The sequence below is a fragment of the Thermobia domestica genome, chromosome 9, assembly GCF_964235325.1.
Source record: "Thermobia domestica chromosome 9, izTheDome1.hap1.1, whole genome shotgun sequence".
Classification (NCBI taxonomy): Eukaryota; Metazoa; Arthropoda; class Insecta; order Zygentoma; family Lepismatidae; genus Thermobia; species Thermobia domestica.
This window is the reverse complement of record NC_137462.1, coordinates 99,166,765-99,185,486: the sequence shown is the minus strand read 5'-3', so window position 1 is coordinate 99,185,486 and position 18,722 is coordinate 99,166,765. Positions and strand designations below refer to the sequence as shown.

Below are 18,722 nucleotides of genomic sequence, written 5' to 3'. Positions count from 1 at the left end.
GGGAGAACCCTGAGAAAACCAAAGAGGACGGTGTTTGTCCACCATAAAGTCCACACGGCGCGAGCTGGGATCGAACCAGGGACCCCAAGCACCGGAGGTGAACGCTCTACCACTGAGCCACCGCGCCACATCAATCCAGAATAATTTCGTAAACCGTATAAATATACATTAGAATCAGGGAAAGTAACGTAAGCAAAAATAATTAACGTTACATATTTTTATGGTGCCGAAATCGTGGAACTTTGAGATTAAGTCAGAAGTTTAGTAAATTATCTCATCACGGATTACACTCTATTGCGTAATAAAAGAAAGATTTATAGAGAAACTAAAATGGATACCAATTCAAGAGTTGAAGATGTCGATATTCCAGCAATTGAGACTTCAACAGACGTAATTAATCTTCTACGACAGCTAGGACAACAGATGAATTCCATGACACAACAAATTGATTCCAAATTGGATACCAGATTGGAACAAGTGGCACAGCAAATAGGACAGCAAATTGATTCCAAGTTGGATACGAGATTGGAACAAGTGACACAACTAATAGGACAACAGATGGATTCCAGATTGGAACATGTAACATAGCAGATAAATACTAAATTGGAAATAACCGACAATAGGATGGAACAAATTATTCATAGCTTTGCAGTAGTGAAAAGTACTGTTGATGTAGTTAAAACGCAAATAAACGAACATACAAACCAAATTCGAACACTGAGAAAATCAGTACGGCCCAGTGTAATCCTGATCCTGCCTTCAACGTTGTCTATGAAGAACGTAGGAGAAATGTGTCAAGACCCTGAGAAGAAGACAACAACTCGTCAGAAGTCTATTCTGAAAGGGGAGATACCATATCAAATACTGACGACGAAGAAAGGAGACCACGTCGCAGGAACCGTACACATGTAAAACCTCGACATCTAAGGTATTTTAATAATAATAACAGTCGTGTGAAATTCAGTGAAATAAGATCATTAACTAAATTCAGCAGCAGATCTGAGGACATCTCAGCGAGTACATTTTTAGAGAAATTTGAGGAAGAGTGTGAACTAATTGGAATAGATAAAGCTAACTTTCTCAAAATCTTACCGCATATTTTGTTACCACCTTGTTCGGTATCGTACAAAGGAATAAGAGGTAGTCTGCGTAATTATTATGATTTTTAAAAATGCGTTGTTAGCAAATTTCGAGAACGATTTTTTGTTAGCAGATCGAGATGATCAAATTAGAAACAGACGTTTTGATCCTAAAGTAGACAAAAGCCTTACAGATTTTGTAATCTCTGCGTATAATGACTTGAAACAGATCAATCCATATCAGCAGGAATCAAGTATTATTGTGTCAATAAGAATATTATTATCGTTTAGGCTACAGCAAGTATCGATTTCTTCGCAATGTATTAATTTTAATCACTTAATAATAATAGTTCAAAATTATGAAAGTCAGACTAGATTGCAAGATAATAATAACAGAAATCAAGCTAACTATGTTCCTGTTCGAAATATCAATGTTATAGAAGACTGTAATCATAATACGAGAGGTAATGTTAGATTTTCTCGTAATGGCAATATGACCGAACCTAATTTCAGAAGAAACCTAAATAATAATCGTACCGTTTTCAGGGATAATGTATATAATCGACCTAATTTCTCTAATTTCTACCGAAATGCTAGATTTCGTAATAATTACATAGGTGGCAGAAATTTTCGAAATAGAAACCAAAGAATTGGTGAAGTAAACAACATACCGGACTGTACTCAAGATTGTGCTATTCAATGCAACCTAATCGAATCTTTTGGCAATCCCAACTTAACCTAAATGTGGTTGACGTGGAATGGGTAAAGCCACGTTAGCAAATTTATTCGTAAAAATATAAAAACAGTGATTTAAACTTAAATGACAATGCTTCAAATCCTTTAAGTGATAGCAACAACTAATATAGTGTGATTATTCTTTTTTGTGATATTAATTAGTTTTTGTTTTGTTTCACTTTGAATGTTATGATTTCATTGTAATTTTTACTTCGTTCACATTCTATGCAATTACATCTATGCAACAATACAAATATTGTCTATCAAATTTATGCTAACTATGCCCGTATAAATGAAATAGGTTATGTTGTATTTCAGCTTATACCAACTTTGTTGTTAATATGTATAAATTTCATTGAGTTAAAGAATCTAATTAGGACCTAAAAGTAACCGACAAATTTACCACATTTTGAATATGTCCTTCTCGTAGGTAATTTTATTGAATTAAAATAAAATTGATTATGGAATAAATGTAAGAATGGCATTGAGATAAAATGAAAATAATATATATTATTTTATGAATTGTAATATTGTATATACGAAGGCTTTTCAAAAAATAAAGCAACTGTTGTATATGAAATGTCTAACGGTCCAGGATTCTTCCTTTAATTGTGATCAATTTAAAGGAGACCCATAGTTCGGGAGCCATTATACAACGATATTGTCTATCTTTGCAAATACTTTCTAAGTATTGTTTATAGTTATGGACAAAAGTGCTATTTTGAAGGCACAAGCACTTAAGAAGAAAGATATAAAGAAATAATTTAAATGTTGGTATCTTATTAAAAAATATTTTGTTAATTTGGTTGCTATGACGACTTGTTTATCTTTTTGATGTTGCTATGGCAATGTAAACAAAGATATAAAGAAAAGAACGAAGTGCCATATTGTGTAGATTGATTGTATGATATTGTAATGTAACAATACGATATATTTTGAAAGTGAATATATACGTTCTTAAGTGAATAACTGTGTTGTGCAATCCAGAATAATTTCGTAATCCGTATAAATATATATTAGAATCAGGGAAAGTAACGTAAGCAAAAATAATTAACGTTACTCCCTTGTGTGTTGAGAACGGATTGAGGGAGAATGATGAAACTTGGAAGTCGTCTGACACATCGGATTGTGCCATCAAGCATCATGGCGGCCATCTTTGATTGGTATTCGAAATTTCAAATGCAACGTTACATTTTGTAAGGCCAGAAGTTTACCAGAAATAAGCTTGCCCGTTTAATTTAGTCCTCAAACAAGTCATTTCGGAGTTACTGCTTCTGAAAGTTTTCTAATTATGCCCTTAGGGGCTAAGCTCACGTTTCGTGAAGGCAGATGAGATTTTAGTTGGAAAATTTGATTACTATTTCAAAACACTGATGCTAATAAAATTATTTTAAAATGATAAAATTTCGGGAAGTAATGTCTGAAGCACACTTTAAGTTGTGCTAACTTAGGAATATTTTCTGCAAGCCTATGTATTTTTTTTTAAGTCAAAAATATATTGAAGAAAAGTAACGTTTGGGACGCTCAGAGCATAATGGATCCAAGTCCATTTTCAATAAGGTTCAGTTTTGCTCAGCAAATGAATTTTATTTCAAAACATCTTCGCAGTCAAGATTCCGAAATAAATGTAACTAAAACACGTGAAAGGGCGTGGGATAGTTTCATATGACAGCCACTAGACAGGGGTGCAGTAAGGCAGCCGCCCCCCACACCCATTTTTAATTTCAAATTTTGGGGGCAGTACGGCAGTTTTAGAAACCTTTTGATAAGAAAGTCCAACAGAACAAGTTTGAGTTCCTTACACCGAATAAATACGGAGGAAATATAGATGATCAAAACTGGAAAGTTGCTTAGGCCCAATTTCCAGAATTTTAAGCAAGCCCGAAACTCGAAAGTAGAGACACTTTTGGAATTTACCAAAAACTATACAAGGAAGCAGTATAGGCCTATAGCTCCTTACGGCCAATACAAATGGATTATAACTGATTAAAGTCCGTATTTATTCGTTGTAACGATTTTAATTTTTTTCCGTGGACTTTGCTCAGCAAAGGGTTTTTAAATCTGCATTACTGCTCCCAAAATCTGAAATTCAGGCTAAAGGGCGGATGACGTCTAAACGGACGCATCTCTCTAGGGAAATCATATAAAACTCTAGATTACACCTTGTCACGTAGTTTTTCTTTATTTCATTTCGAATTCTTTCTTTGTATGTATGTATGTATGCATGTAGAATGAGAACAAACATGTAGTATACCAATGAATCCCTGCGATATTTTAATTTCAGAATTGTATTTTAGCAAAGAACTCTTTGTTTTCTGAATACAACACAGAAACTTGTTTCCATGAAAATTCTTTTTTTAATATCGGTTCTAGAAGTAGTCCAACCTTCGACTACTACACTTTCTCGCAAGTTAACTGATAAGCATTTAAAAAAGACAGTAAATGTTAAAAACAAGAGGAAAAAAGAGACAAAATAAATTGTAGATCACCACATTGACTTGCTATAGCTATGAGAAATCAGAACATTCACATAAGAAAATAATCTTTTGAATGGGAAGCACTTTTTGATAATTTTCTTTCTCTAGCAGATTTTTTTAAAATGAAATAAAATAAAAATAAACATATGTTTAAAACAAGTCTTAAAAAATACACGTGTTTAAAACAAGTTATAATCATTTGTTTTTAACAAAACAACCCTGCTTATAATAGTAATAGTACTTGTATATTACTTTAAATATAAGACCACTACATACATACGTATCTTCTCTATACTAATATTTTTAATTAAGTACATATAAAACACTTACACTATTTTGTCGAGGCCATGGTCTCTCTACTGGTTCTCCATCTGATACCTGACTATCTTGGGAATCAACTCGAAACGCAAGGGTTCTTTCGGAATCTGTGCTCCCTGAACCTGATGTTCCAGACACTGTTTTATCACTATCATTTGACTTCTGGGTTTCCACCATTTCATTGCTGGGAGCAAGTGGGTGGGTTTCCAATGTGACATCTTTTTCAGAGTTTACCACATCTGAGCATTGAAAAGGTGAAAGATGAGTTTTACTTGCTTTGATACTTAAAGAAACACTAGAATTAAACTCAAATAGAGAACATGATAGTAGAAAAGAATTATTCGCATAATATGATAAATTTTTATCTATATTTATAACGATTTTTGGTGTTTACGGTCTGTATTCCGCGTTCAGTCTAAATAGTAACCTGTAAGTTCTCATTAAGTTCCAAGGAAAAGAAAATCAGTCTCTGATATAGAATGTACATTTGTTACCACAAAAGCACATTACTCATACTCATTAATAAGACACTAATAAACAAAGTGTTAAGCGGTCAATAAAGACTATACTTTATTGTTTTAAAGAAAATTACATCATCTCTATTTAGGCAAACTGACTCAGATTGATTAATTCATTCTTAGGCTGCCACAGTCGTACTCTTTTTTTTTTTTTTGGGGGGGGGGAGAGAATATGGATACTAATAACTTAAAATGACTTAAAGTATCATTACATACTCCTCGATATAATCTTTTAAATCATTAGCAAGAACTGAATCATGAGATATTCACTTATCCGGATATATTATAATGCACTTATCTATTAGATATGAGGTTAAAAAAAAATAGGAATTATATTTCTGGGCATTCGGCATTTATGGCCATTTAAACCGGTTAGGTAAGAGGGATGACGTCCCTCAGTGATCATATAACTTGGGGAAGAAGTCTGGTGTGAATGAGGAAAACCCAGGAAAAACTTCAAACCGGGACCGCTCACACTAAAAACGAGAACGTTAGCGACTACGCTACATGGGGTTAAAAAAAAGAAAAGGCAAGAAGAAGAAAAAGCAGTCACTGTTCACGGTTGATAGAGTAATTACAGCAGAATTCTACCATGCTAATCTTTGGGTAAGTATCATGTTACCTTATGCATTCTACATTTTATGTAGTTCGATTAATTAAATATGAATTACTAAGTAGTCATAATACATGCATGCTCCAGGTTTATGATACAGATTCAATTTCTACATATACCGGTAGTTATATTGTATAATTCCGATTTTGGACAAAAAGTCTTGAGCACTCGGCATTTTTAGGTGCGTTGTAGCACATAAAGAAACAGGAGCTAACGAGTTAAACGCTTCAAATTTGTTACAAATTTACATGTCCTGGTTTTTCCATATGATTACATATATGAAAACACATTTTACTGAATAAAATAGCTCTGAAATGCAAGTATTACACATTAAATAGAATTAAACAACACAAATTATTTTACGCTGACATAAAGAATGACAATTAATCATCAAAGGCGTATAAATTTCAAATGAAAATTTCATACCTGGAAAATGGAACTGTTGATGCCTAGATCCTGATCCTGGAGGAGTTTGAGTGACCATCAGTGCTGGACTAGAGGGTGTTGAGCTGTTGCAACTTGATGTATTGGAACTAGAATCAGGACCCTAAAAAATTAATTTAAAGATAGTTCGAAGTTCAGTACACGTTACCTAACATTGACAAGGAGGAAGAAAATGACTTATTAATGGTACTCAAAACATCTCGATAATATAATACACATAAGAATATTTTCGAATATAAAAAGATTGGGCAGAAAAGTTAAACAACATAGATTAATATTACGTAATGGTAATTCATCTCGTTTGAGCTGCATTAAAATTTTAACAATATGTTTAACAACGAGTGTTCATAAAACATTGCTTTAGTGTTTGTGCGGCACAGCATTTAATTTTTTTTTTTTTTTTAATTTATTTATTTTCAAATAATGTATATTTTAAGTGCACCACAGCTATGAATAAAACAAACTTTCTTAGAATACTTGTAAAAAAAATACATATATTCGGATACTTATCTAAACAACCGAAACAACTGATGAAAAATGCAATTTACCTGCTTAATGCGGCGTGGTGCAATCGTTAACTTGAATAACTGCTTTGATTTGTAGTGGAATAGAGGCATGTAAGTCGATTTACGGTACCATTCTTCATCAAGTGCAGCACTCAGTCTTGTCCGTGAAGATGGCATATATGCTCCAGAATTTGAGCTCCAGAAATGGCCACAAGTGTCCAGATAATGTTGAAGTCTGAAGACTGGGCGAGCCAGGGATTCATGAAAGCATGCCTCGACAGCTCGATCGGTGTGAATTGGCGCACATTTATCTTGAAAAATAAAGCTTCAGGGAGTCGCCATATTTCAACGTAAGGAAAGGCCATTTCGGAGTGTAAATTTCTTTTGGCGTCTACCATACAGGATCACGGCTTATTGTTGGAAAAAAGGTGGAGAATGACTCATCGGACAATATTACGCATTTCCAATCACTGGCAATCCTCTTTACAAGTTCTTGGCAACATTTTCTAAGCACTAAAGCGGTGCTGGCTGTGATCGGCAATTTGGAAATTGCAATCCGACCGCGGATGTTCTGGTTATGCAATTCACATCGGACCACGATTGTCTCAATAAGACTGTTCCAAATGCTGACTTGGGTTGCGTAGTCACTTCTGCCGCATTCCCTTTGTTGTCTTCGATAAAAAATTCTCTTCAATGTTCGGCGATCCCTGCCACAGACGCTTGTCTTCCGTCCACTATTACTCTTCGCCGATATTGCTTTGCCACGAGTTATATACATGTCATCACCTTGGGCACTGCTCCTCGCCTCACCTAACACACTGGTCACATTGGATAAATTGTGCCAACTACGTACCGCACCCACAACTTAGTGTCTTTGAAAATCAGAGAGGTTCCATGTTGCATCACTATCTGCCAGTTTCAACACACGTCTCCGTCCTACCTCGCCTGACAAACTACAAACGATCACCCAATGCACCATTAACAGTGGTCAGGTGCTACACACGCAGTCTCAATGTAAGTACCTCACACATCTTACGTGTTGTAAACTACAGGCTATTTCCATTATTTTGCTAACCAACTGTATATTACCAACACACAAAATATTATTTTTCTTAAAAAAAAAAAAAAAAAAAAAGTTTAACGTCCCACGATTATGCTCCTCACTTAACTAAGACTATAATGATGAAATGGCTGATCATGATAGAATGACGACAGTGCAAGGAAACAGGAAAATCCAGAAGAAACCCACGCATACAGTGTTTGTCTAACACAAAGCCAGTTGACGCGAGGCTGGTATCGAACCACAGGGACCCAACGCACTACAGGTCAACACTGTACTACTGAGCCACCGATGCCCAATAATAATAATAATAATAATAATAATAATAATAATAATAATAATAATAATAATAATAATAATAATAATAATAAAATTATGTACACTTACCGGAAACGGTGGAATGCTAATTGATGGTTGCGGATGTGACTTCTTTCGACTCCTACTAATGCTTGCCAAAAAGTTTGAGGGGTGACTCCCAGTATACGTTGTTCTTCCCAGAATAGGAGATTCGTCTGAAAATTAATAGAACTTTTAGTGACGAAGACATAATTGCAGAACAACATTTTGATGTAGTAACAAAGGTGTAATAAGAAGCTAATACGAAGGCGCAAACTGACAAGGAACGGACATGAACCTGTCATCCGGACATCCGAATCAACCTAGCCCATTCGATAAACATAACAAAGATTTGTACAGACACAAAAAATTAGGTGCCATGGACAACGGAGTAAGTCCCTGGGGTCCATTAACCCTGTTAGTGTAAGAAAATCGTAGACTCGCAGTGAAATAAGTATTGCATCAACACTGTTCATTGGAAAGTCATGGTTTATAGTTTATTCTCTTCAGCATGAAACAAGCTTTCTAGAGGTGCTATGTATTGGGGCCCATAACATACTAGAACAGGATAAATTGGGAGAATGTCGGGAAAAATCCCCCCAGAAGTCCCTCCCATCAACTTTGGACCCCTCTGGAGTGCTCCGGATAAAAGTACACAATCCAAATGTACCTCAAAAAATAGTATAGGATATAAGAAATGACTGTTCCAAGTACTGTATTGATAGATGGAATAGATATGACGGAAAACCTTGTGTACCAATACATGCCTTCCCCTCATACCTATTTTGTCCATCAATACAAAACTTGGTACACACATTTCTTATTCGCTATAGTATTTTTTGAGATACATTTGAATTGTGTGCTTTTACCCAGAGCCACTCTAGAGGGATCCAAAATTGATGGGAGGGACTCCTGGAGGGAATTTTCCCGACATTCTCCCAATTTACCGTTCTAGTAAGTTATGGGTCCCAATACATAGCATCTCTGGAAAGCTTGTTTCATGCTGAAGAGAAAGAACTATAAACCATGTCTTTCCAATGAACAATGTTCATGCAATAGTTTTTTCACTGCGAGTCGAGGATTTTCTTTATACTAACATGGTTAATAGGCCCCAGGAACTTACTCCGCTATCCATGGCATCTAATTTTTTGTGCATGAACGTATCTTTGTTATGTTTATCGAATGAACTAGGTTTGATTCGGATTTCCGGATGACATGTTCACGTCCGTTCCTCGTGAGAAATGATCTTATAATGTCTCTCCTGCTGAGAAGACTCGCACTTACAAAACTGAATATTCGTACAATGTTTGTACATTGTTACCAAACTTATCCGTTGCAAATCAATGAAAAAACTACACCCTCGAATGCGCCCTATTTTACCTGGAAGTTCGGTTACGCTCTTAGCTTATACTCCTCCGTTTTACATTTTTTTTAAATACTTTGATGAAAAGGGAAAACTATGCTATGTACAGTGCCTGTGCCTGAGATATCTTGTACATACATAAAAATGGATGTATGTATGTATGTTCCAGCATAATTGCTGGAACAATTTCAACCAAAACTGGTACACGTACAACTTGGAAAGAATACCGTGGGGATAAGATTCCGTCTAGTACACGCAGGGAGAGTACGAAAGGGTGACCTGCACAAATGATCGAAAATGTCCGATATTAGTGTCGAATACATAGTTTTCGGGGTCGCCGCGATGAATTGTGACACACTCGATGCCGTTTAATTCTAAGTTCAGTCCCCATCCACACATCTGGAGGAGGGAGAATTATATGTAAAATAATCGAAAACGTCCGATATTAGTATTGAATCAATAGTTTTCACAATCGCTAAATGAACTAGTGACAGTCTCGATGCCGTTTAAGTACATGTTCAGTCCCCTGTAGTTGAGTAAGATTCCCTAACGCTCCCAAGATGTGGGAAGGGAGAAACGAGTAAAAATAAATAAATAAATAAATAAATAAATAAATAAATAAATAAATAAAAAGATCGATATTAATGCCGAATCAATAGTTTCGAGGTCGCTGAGACGAACTGACATTCCCAACGCCGTCTAAGTCCACGTTCAGCCCACACTATCACCCCTAGGGATGGGAACGAGGTGACACGTAAAAATAATGGAAAACTACCGATATTAGTGTCGAATCCATAGTTTTCTGGGTCGCCGAGATGAATAGTCAAACTCCTAATACCGTTGAAATCCAAATTCTGCTCCCATCGGCATGGGAGGTGAGAACGGGTGAAAAATAAATCGTAACTTCTGTCGAATCCAGAGTTCTGAGAGTCACTAAGCTGTTGAGTGAATACCTATGATATTTAAGGTCAAGTTTAGCTAAGAACGGGCATGTGGGCTGGCAGGTAAGAACGGGCATATGGGCTGGCTCGGCAATTTACAGAGGCAACGCCGAAGACGTTGCTCGTTGTAATTTAGTTCATTCAATTTTTTACTTTTTGACAGTCGTTAGGCGTTGCTCGTTGTAATTTAGTTCACTCAATTCTTTACTTTTTGACAGTCGTTATTTATTCTGCTTAGTTTATTTTCTGCGGCGTTGCGCATGTCATCTGGAGAAGAATTAACAAGAGCAACACCAAAGGCGCTATTCGTTATTTATTCTACTAAATTCTTAGGCGCTATCTATATAAATAAAGATGGATGAATGTGTGCGTCTGTGTGTGTGTGAATGCATGTTCCACCACAACTCTGAAACGTCTGGTGTTATATCAACCAAACTTGGTACACACATGATTTACAATATGGGAAAAAACACTGTAAAGTAAAACCCTTCTAGCTCCACTAGGGGTGGGATTTAAAAAAAAAAAAAAAAAAAAAAAAAAAGTGGGTTTTTATCATGTCACTTCGATTGAAGCTTTATTCTATGAGACATGGTATTTGAAAATTAATGCCAAAAGTAGAATATCTTATGGATTAATGCCAAAAGTAGAGTATCTTATGAATTTTTATCATTACAGTTTCAATGAAATGTTTATCCTAAGGAGGTAGGGAATTCAAATATTTACCATACACCTAGATTATTCTAACCCTCAGCTAGTATTTTAATAACAACTTTGGTGTGCATGGCATAAATATTTCACGGGCGGTAAAGCAGAAAGAAAATGCAGTTTTAACGATAAAAATATATTTCTGACGTAGCGCTTGTTGGAGAACAAAGGTGTCTTTCAGACAAAAGAAGCGATCAGGTGTTATATGAAAGACTTTTCATCTTTACAAAATTTTGTATTAGGCTATAAAGACTTATCTGATATTGCTAGAGAAAACTGCTAGTCCGAAAACGATTGTCATTTTGCTTTTTATCGACTTTAATATACAGGCACGTTGCTTAACTCCGGAAAATCTGCAGGTGCAAATACCAATTTTACTACTTGTCTGTTTTGTAAGTGCTATCAAACTTTGCATACTCACTATACTACAGGGTGAGACAAAAGTCCGGCACTACCTTTTTAATTTGAAAACAGCGTAACAGTGGACGATGATAATCGGATAAAGATAATAGAAGCACACTAGATATAGTGTGTATCATAACGACCATCTTGAATTTAGCTTCGAAGTTGCAAAAGAGAAGAAGGATGAGCTTTTATATTGCCTAAAAATTTAGTTATTTTTTACTTATCGGTATTTGTTGAAGAAGTATCAATTGTTGAAGTTTATACGGTATCTTACAAAATATGCTCTATGTATTGCCTAGAATGTCAAACTACGCAAGACATTTCTGTCAACACACAGAAACATGCACAAACGTTGCAGGTTCACAAAGTCAGATGCTTACATAATCAGTTGCTGGAGATGCTGGATATTGGTGATTTTTTCTTGATAAACTATAGCTTTCAGATGGCTCCAAAAGTAAAAATCGAGAAGTGTACGAGCTGGGAAACGAAGTGGTCACTCGATGGATTATTTTTGACCAATAGAGTGCCCAAGGAACTGCTCGTCTAGTCACTCTGTGACACACAGACTAAAGTGTGGAGGCACACTATCCTGATGGAAAAGGCTGGAAAATTGTTTTCGAGGTTCAGACGTGTCAGAAACATCTGATTCTGAAACATATCCATATTAATCGGTTACATGGGATCTTTATGCACCAGGTCTCACAGCCTACATTCCACTATATTCACCTGTGTGGGTCACCCTTGGTTAAGAGCTGCTGCATTTGTAGTTTGCAAGAAGGAAGCCAATTGTTCGTATCCAACACTCGGGAATATGAATCCCTTAAGTTCGGGTACTGCATTTAAAGTTCTTGACAAAGGATATCATGACTGCCTACTACTGTGTCTTCGGAGTCCGGAACGTTTTCTGTCTATCACGGGTCCTGTCTCTTTAAAACTTCTGTAAACCACCGCAAAACTGTGGTATGTCCGATTCCTTATCTATTTAGATGCCGAGCGTTTATAATCCGCTGCAGTGTCCTTGATACTGCGCCCCATTTATCAGAACAATTATAATCCATTTATGCAGAGTTAGAGCAGATTATATCACCTAAGGAAAAAAAAACTCACTACATGATGACATACAAAACTTAAAAAGCCGACGAACTGATCAACATATGCTGGTAAGTAAAAAATTACTGCATATTCATATTTCTGAGTATAAACTTTTTTCAAACCGTTTCTCCGTAAATTTGAGGGGGCCCATTCAGATGCAGAAGGTATATATATATATATATATATATATATATATATATATATATATATATATATATATATATATATGAGGATCTTAAGATAAATTGCATTCAAATTATGCCAAATAATGTATATTCATAAATACAATAGGGGGCCCACATGAGCTTCGGAGGGGCCCAGGCCCCCACGGCCCCCCAGGATTGGCACCCTTGACGATATGCTAAATGCACTTCTTTCCATTGAAACTTGTAGCTAAATCCAAGATAGTCGCCATGATGTATATACTCATATTTGAGTTCCCCATTCCTTTTACTCATATCTCACGTATCATCGTCTTTCGTCACCCCGTTTTCAAATTTAAAGGAAAATTTTTGATTTACGCTATATTTTACAACAAAAATAACTCAGGGTTGAGAAATTTCTTTCCCTTCTGATGTTTACTATTCAAACCATTGGAAATAAAGTATAAAAGCAGACAACAAGGCTGTGAAGACTAAGTTTGAATTAAATTTTTAACCCTTACTGTTTTTTAACATCGATAAAGCATCCATTACATAGAAAATGTTTAATTTACATACCATCTTTTCCTCCATGGACCCAAAAGGCAAATTCGTGTAGAAGCTCTTGAGGCAATCCACAAGATGGGGGAACTTTAGGTTCACAGTCTCTATGGCATTTAAATTTACATTCTTTACATTTTAGGCCTGCAAGAAAGAATATGTTGTTCTTATACAAATCTAACATTGCATGTAGGTATTAATTTTAAATCAACAGATTATGTTTTGAAGAAATTAGATGTAAAAAGAGCAGATTCTTCTACCTTTCGTATATGGTATCGGTGGACTATGAACTTCGTTATATATGATGCAGAAAACATGAGTTATCAACTATGAACCATCATACTTTACCACACATATTGGCACATTTTCTTAAGATTAATTAACATTCAGCTACAAAGTGTCCTGGAAATACTAAAAAGATTTTTATATTCCTAGTGTAATTTCGCAACCAATCCTGTTTCTGTTGACGGGTAGACAGTGAAGAGGTTGGGATTCATGAATATCTTTATTTTTATTCAATTTAGGAATTACTGTGTGGGAAAAGGACTAAGCTAAATAAAATGTTTTTAAAAAATATATTTGTAAGACTCTTCACTACTGATTAGCCGTCGAAGGCAATAGGATTGGTTGCCGAAATCACACTACGAACATAAAAAATGCATTTAGTATTCCCAGGGCATATTATAAGTGTTAGTGAATAAAAAACTACAGTATATATTTAACGAAAAAATTGATGCATTTTTAATACTATTTAAAAAGTGATAATATGGATCCACTTGTTTATTGCGTCTTTAAGAGGGAGGTTGTTGCCAATATTCTGAAATATTTCAGATACTTATTATTCTAAAATAGGACTCTCATTCATATGTTGTTTAAACGAACATGTCTAAAATCATCTGTATAAACTAATGCATATGTAAGACATGGAGGACAGGAATTTTATAAAGGACATGACGGTGTAATGTGACTAAGAGTTCATAGAGCAACCTTTGATCTTCATAAACATTCAGCAGTAAATATAGGGTTTTCAAAAAAAATTGTCGCGATTTGGTGATTCGCAAGTTTGTCTTTAGTATTCAGTTTGACCTTACAGCAGCCAGCAGAATAATGACTACAGTATCAGTTCAAAATACCTTTTAATTGTTAACATAAAAAGAAACCTGTCATGGATTTTCAGTGTATTAAATAGTTTGCAATAATTCGATAACATTATACTGTATTAATATTTTCTTTGATTTTGTATAGATGTATGTTATTTGTAAAATTACCTTCAAGAGAAGAAGTATTGTCCATGTGAGACGCACTTTAATAAAAATAATAATAATAATAATAATAATAATAATAATAATAATAATAATTATAATAATTATAAAATCTATATTCTTTTACCACGGAATCTGTGCTTTTTTTTTTTTTTTTTTTTAACAAAAATAGCAAATTTATCAAGTGGTCAATTGTTCAATTTTAGAACTACTGAGTCGATCTTCATGTGTTGAGAAAGGTTAACACGCAATAAACAAGGCAGATCCGTATTACCACCTTTTAGACAGTATTTCATGTTTCACATAAAAATCTCATCATTAGACAGATGAAAACTCGAACCCGCTTTCCAACTGAATGCTCCAATCCCTGAGCTGCATACCTCATATGTTTTTCATACCTCCTGTTTATTTCTCTACGCAAATCAACCACTTTTAATGCAGATATTCGTATTTTATGTACACACTGGTATTAAGAATTATTAAGTCTCGAAACAGTTTTCGCGTAATGAAAAAAAAAAGTATCATAAAGAAGTACAGAGTTGTTCTAAATTTTCCGTAATCGTAGAAGATATAAGAAGCGTCCAAAAAGAAACGAGCCGAAGGCTGTCATGTGCACACCGGTCATAGAATGGTAATATTGTTGCATGTGCAACAAATAGGCGTTTCGATAAGAGCGCGGAAGTTCACAAACAATCGCTAGAGGGTTGTATGTGCAAGACATTTGACTTATAAAGCCAGCAGAAGCAGACGCCAATTGTCCAGTGCGATCAGTCGTGTTGTGAGCACTGCAACAGTGAAACGGAGGCGTCAAGGGAAGAGCAAAGAGTAGAGATGCAAGGGCTCGGAAAAAAACCGGCTTTTTTGGAAAAAACTCGGTTTTTTCTGCTTTGCTTTTTTGCTTGGGAAATTTTGGGCTTTTTTCAAAATACTGCTTTAAATTGATAAAACAGACTTTGTATCGCTTCTCTATAACACAAAAAATCATTTAATTAGTGGTTGATGCTGATAATAATATAAAACATCGAAAATAAACTATGAATTTCAAAAAAATATTTCAAACAATTTTTCTTCAACATATTTACATTATGAATTCCACAGGATTAACCAATGTATATAATAAGAATTTTTTAACCTCCTATATACAAAAGTAAGCAGAGTTGGCGAGAACCGTGGTTGTTTTTGAAAATGCCAAAAACCCGTTTTTTGGGGGATGTTTAAACCAGGCTTTTTTGGTTTAAACCAGGCTTTTTTGAATTAGATTTTTTGCTTTATGTATTTATATTACATATTCACAGAAATAAGTTTGTTTCGCCTTGATGTTATTATGCAACAGCGGGGTTATGCCGGAAGAACTCCCATAAGCTTAAAGAAGTGCGGTCAGTAAATTTCTTAAGTTGTGAATCTCCCGCCCTAGCCATTGGGAAAATCCCGTCATTACTTGAAATGTAAGACAATAACGGGAAATCCTGTTATTGCTTTGCATGTAAAATTTAAAGGTCAACGTACCATAATCAGTACGCTAAAACTGAGGTATTAAATTACAAATTTAGTACCGGTACGTAGATATCATTGAAAGTCCAATCCAAGCTAATGTTGGAAGCTACGTAGGCAATCGATAAATTTTGCCAATTTCTATCAATATATTTAAGCAATATTGGCTTCTTTATAAAACAACACGCATTTAGGCATGCAGAAATATACAATTTGGTTTGTTTCGTATATTTAGGCTTAACATCCTTACAAAATACCGAGGTTATCAAGGAGAAGACTTTCGCTTAAACTGACATCCGAACCGCTACTTGGGTTACGCATGAAAGAAGGTTTGTGGTTCGACCGAGAATTGAACATGGGACACCTTGATTAAAAGGTGAAAGGGAAATAAAACTATTGCAGGTGGTTTGATATCTGGAAACGTCACCATGAAGTTCACACGATTCGCATTTTTCATTCTTTTTACTTTTGTGGTTTAAACCAGTTATTAAAAAAAAAAAAAAGTTGGTGTAAACCAGCCAACCCTAAAAGTAAACACTTCTTTTTAAAGAATACACAAATAACTAGCAAAATAGTATGTAGTATTTTTACTTCAAAATATTTCATACCCTCTTTTTGAAACAAAATAAAATTAAAATAAAACATAAGAGAAATACTTAGATTGATTTGATACACTTAAAGGCTGCACATCTAGAGCTTTTGGTTCTGTATATTCTTGAAATTCTACAGTTAAGTTTTATAGAACCACCATCACAGTTTACCCAATCCTCAAGTTTTCTGAATTTTTAACAAGAGGGATTCAACATATCATTACGGAACTGCCCCCTCCCGCCAAAAAAAAAAAAAAAAAGACTACGGAATATATTTAAGTTAAGCTAAATACAACTGCACAACAAACATGTCTGAGTGATTAGCTTTTGAGCTTCTATCGGGAAGTCCGGGATTCAACCAGCATTCGACCATTCTGACAAAGCTTTTCTTTATTCCATCTGTGAATGTAGAAATAGTGCGTATACTGTGAGTTGGCCGACTTCCTTTCTTATTGTTTTTAAATAGTTATTATTACTAATTACCACCAGTGACGGTTTTGCGAAGGTTAGGGGGGCGGTCTTTCGGACTGAAGCCCGTTCCCCAAAGTTACGGAATGTCTGCAACAAACGAAATATCTATTATTTATGCCTTTACTCATAAACTTTAAGCTCCCGTCAAATAAAAATTACGAATGTTTAAAAAAACTAAACATTAATAAGAAACCCTTCCCAAAATACTTTTCTAAATCCGCCACTGATTCTCAGTATAAAATGATTTTTAAAGTTGTATCCGGAAGATTATTGCTAAACATATAAACGAAACGAAATATTAGTTATGCCTGTACTCATAAACTTCAAGCACTTCCCAAATAAAATTAGGACTTTTTAGGAAACGAAACAATCAGAAAAACCTCTCCTAAAGTACTTTTCTAAATCCGCTACTGATTATTTGTATACATTGGTATTCAAGGTTGTGTCCGGAAAATTATTGCTAAATCACTTCACAGCTACAGTATAACAGAAATGTGGAAATACGGTTTGACGGATATATTGGAAAACGTACGCTTTGACGGATAAACAGAAAAACGGGCAAGTTTAACTTTTGCGCTAGAAGCTAGAGTACTAAAAGCTCTTAGAAATGAAACACGAATGACAAACTAAAGAAGAAAAGAGATGTCGATAACTCAAAAGTTAAAATAAAGTTAAATAGCCTCTAAAATTACCCTCAAATACTACATTCTTCATGTTAGCTTTAATTCGTAAAACATGTGCTCCATCCATGTTGATGGTGAATTTCAGAGCGAAATATCACATTCAGGTCATGGAATTCTTATCTAACTATAGAATATACTATAAGAAAGCTATTTAGATAGAAAAATTATGAAGTTGAAAGAAGCCAAAATTTCCAAAATTCTCGTTTTTTTTCCAAAAAAGCCGGCTTTTTATGTGAAAAAAACCATCGATTCAAAAAAGCCGGCTTTTTTGCATCTCTAGCAAAGAGGTTTTGTTCGTTTTCTGACGGCGGAAGGAGTAGAGGAAACAAGACATTCATCGAAGAATGTCACAAGTGTACGGTAAACACTGCATGTCCCTTGCAAGGGTCAAGGAGTGGCACAAGCGTTTCAGGAAAGGACGGGTGTCGTTAGCCGATGATGCGCGGTCTGGAACATCATACCACATTACCGATGACATCGTGCAGCTGATTGATGCACTCGTTACCCAGGACCGCAGAGTTACAGTGAAAGCTATAGCCGCCGAGACCCCCTTAAAAAGGCTCTGAGGAGCAAACGATTCACCTCGGACGACGATGCCCAGCATACGTCTGGAACTATTTTGCAACGCAGCCAGGGAATTCTATGAGACAGCCAGCCATTCACTAGGGATGGCCACAAAGTTCCGGTTCCGGCGGAACCGGTTCCGCGGTTCTTGGAGATCCGGTTTTCAGAACCGGTTCTGGAACCGGTTCCGGACCTGGATCCGAAACCCGGTTCCAGAACCGGATCTTAGGAACCGGTTCCAGACCTGGATCCGAAAACCCGGTTCCAGAACCGGATCTTAGGAACCGGTTCCAGATCTGGATCTGAAAACCCGGTTCCAGAACCGGATCTTAGGAACCGGTTCCAGACCTGGATCCGAAAGCCCCCAA

The 18,722-nt window shown here is 35.6% G+C and overlaps 1 protein-coding gene across 2 annotated transcripts in view; it reads right to left on the bottom strand.

The window, feature by feature from the left end:
- ksr (kinase suppressor of ras) overlaps positions 1-18,722 on the bottom strand; it is a 116,222-nt gene that overhangs the window by 53,392 nt on the left and 44,108 nt on the right. For both annotated transcript variants that reach the window (XM_081771592.1, XM_081771593.1), the window contains exons 8-11: positions 13,312-13,437; positions 8,138-8,262; positions 6,167-6,287; positions 4,622-4,848 (exon numbers count right to left, since the gene is read on the bottom strand). In XM_081771592.1, the coding sequence (XP_081627718.1) occupies positions 4,622-4,848; positions 6,167-6,287; positions 8,138-8,262; positions 13,312-13,437 (599 nt within the window). The remainder of the gene's footprint in view (positions 1-4,621; positions 4,849-6,166; positions 6,288-8,137; positions 8,263-13,311; positions 13,438-18,722) is intronic.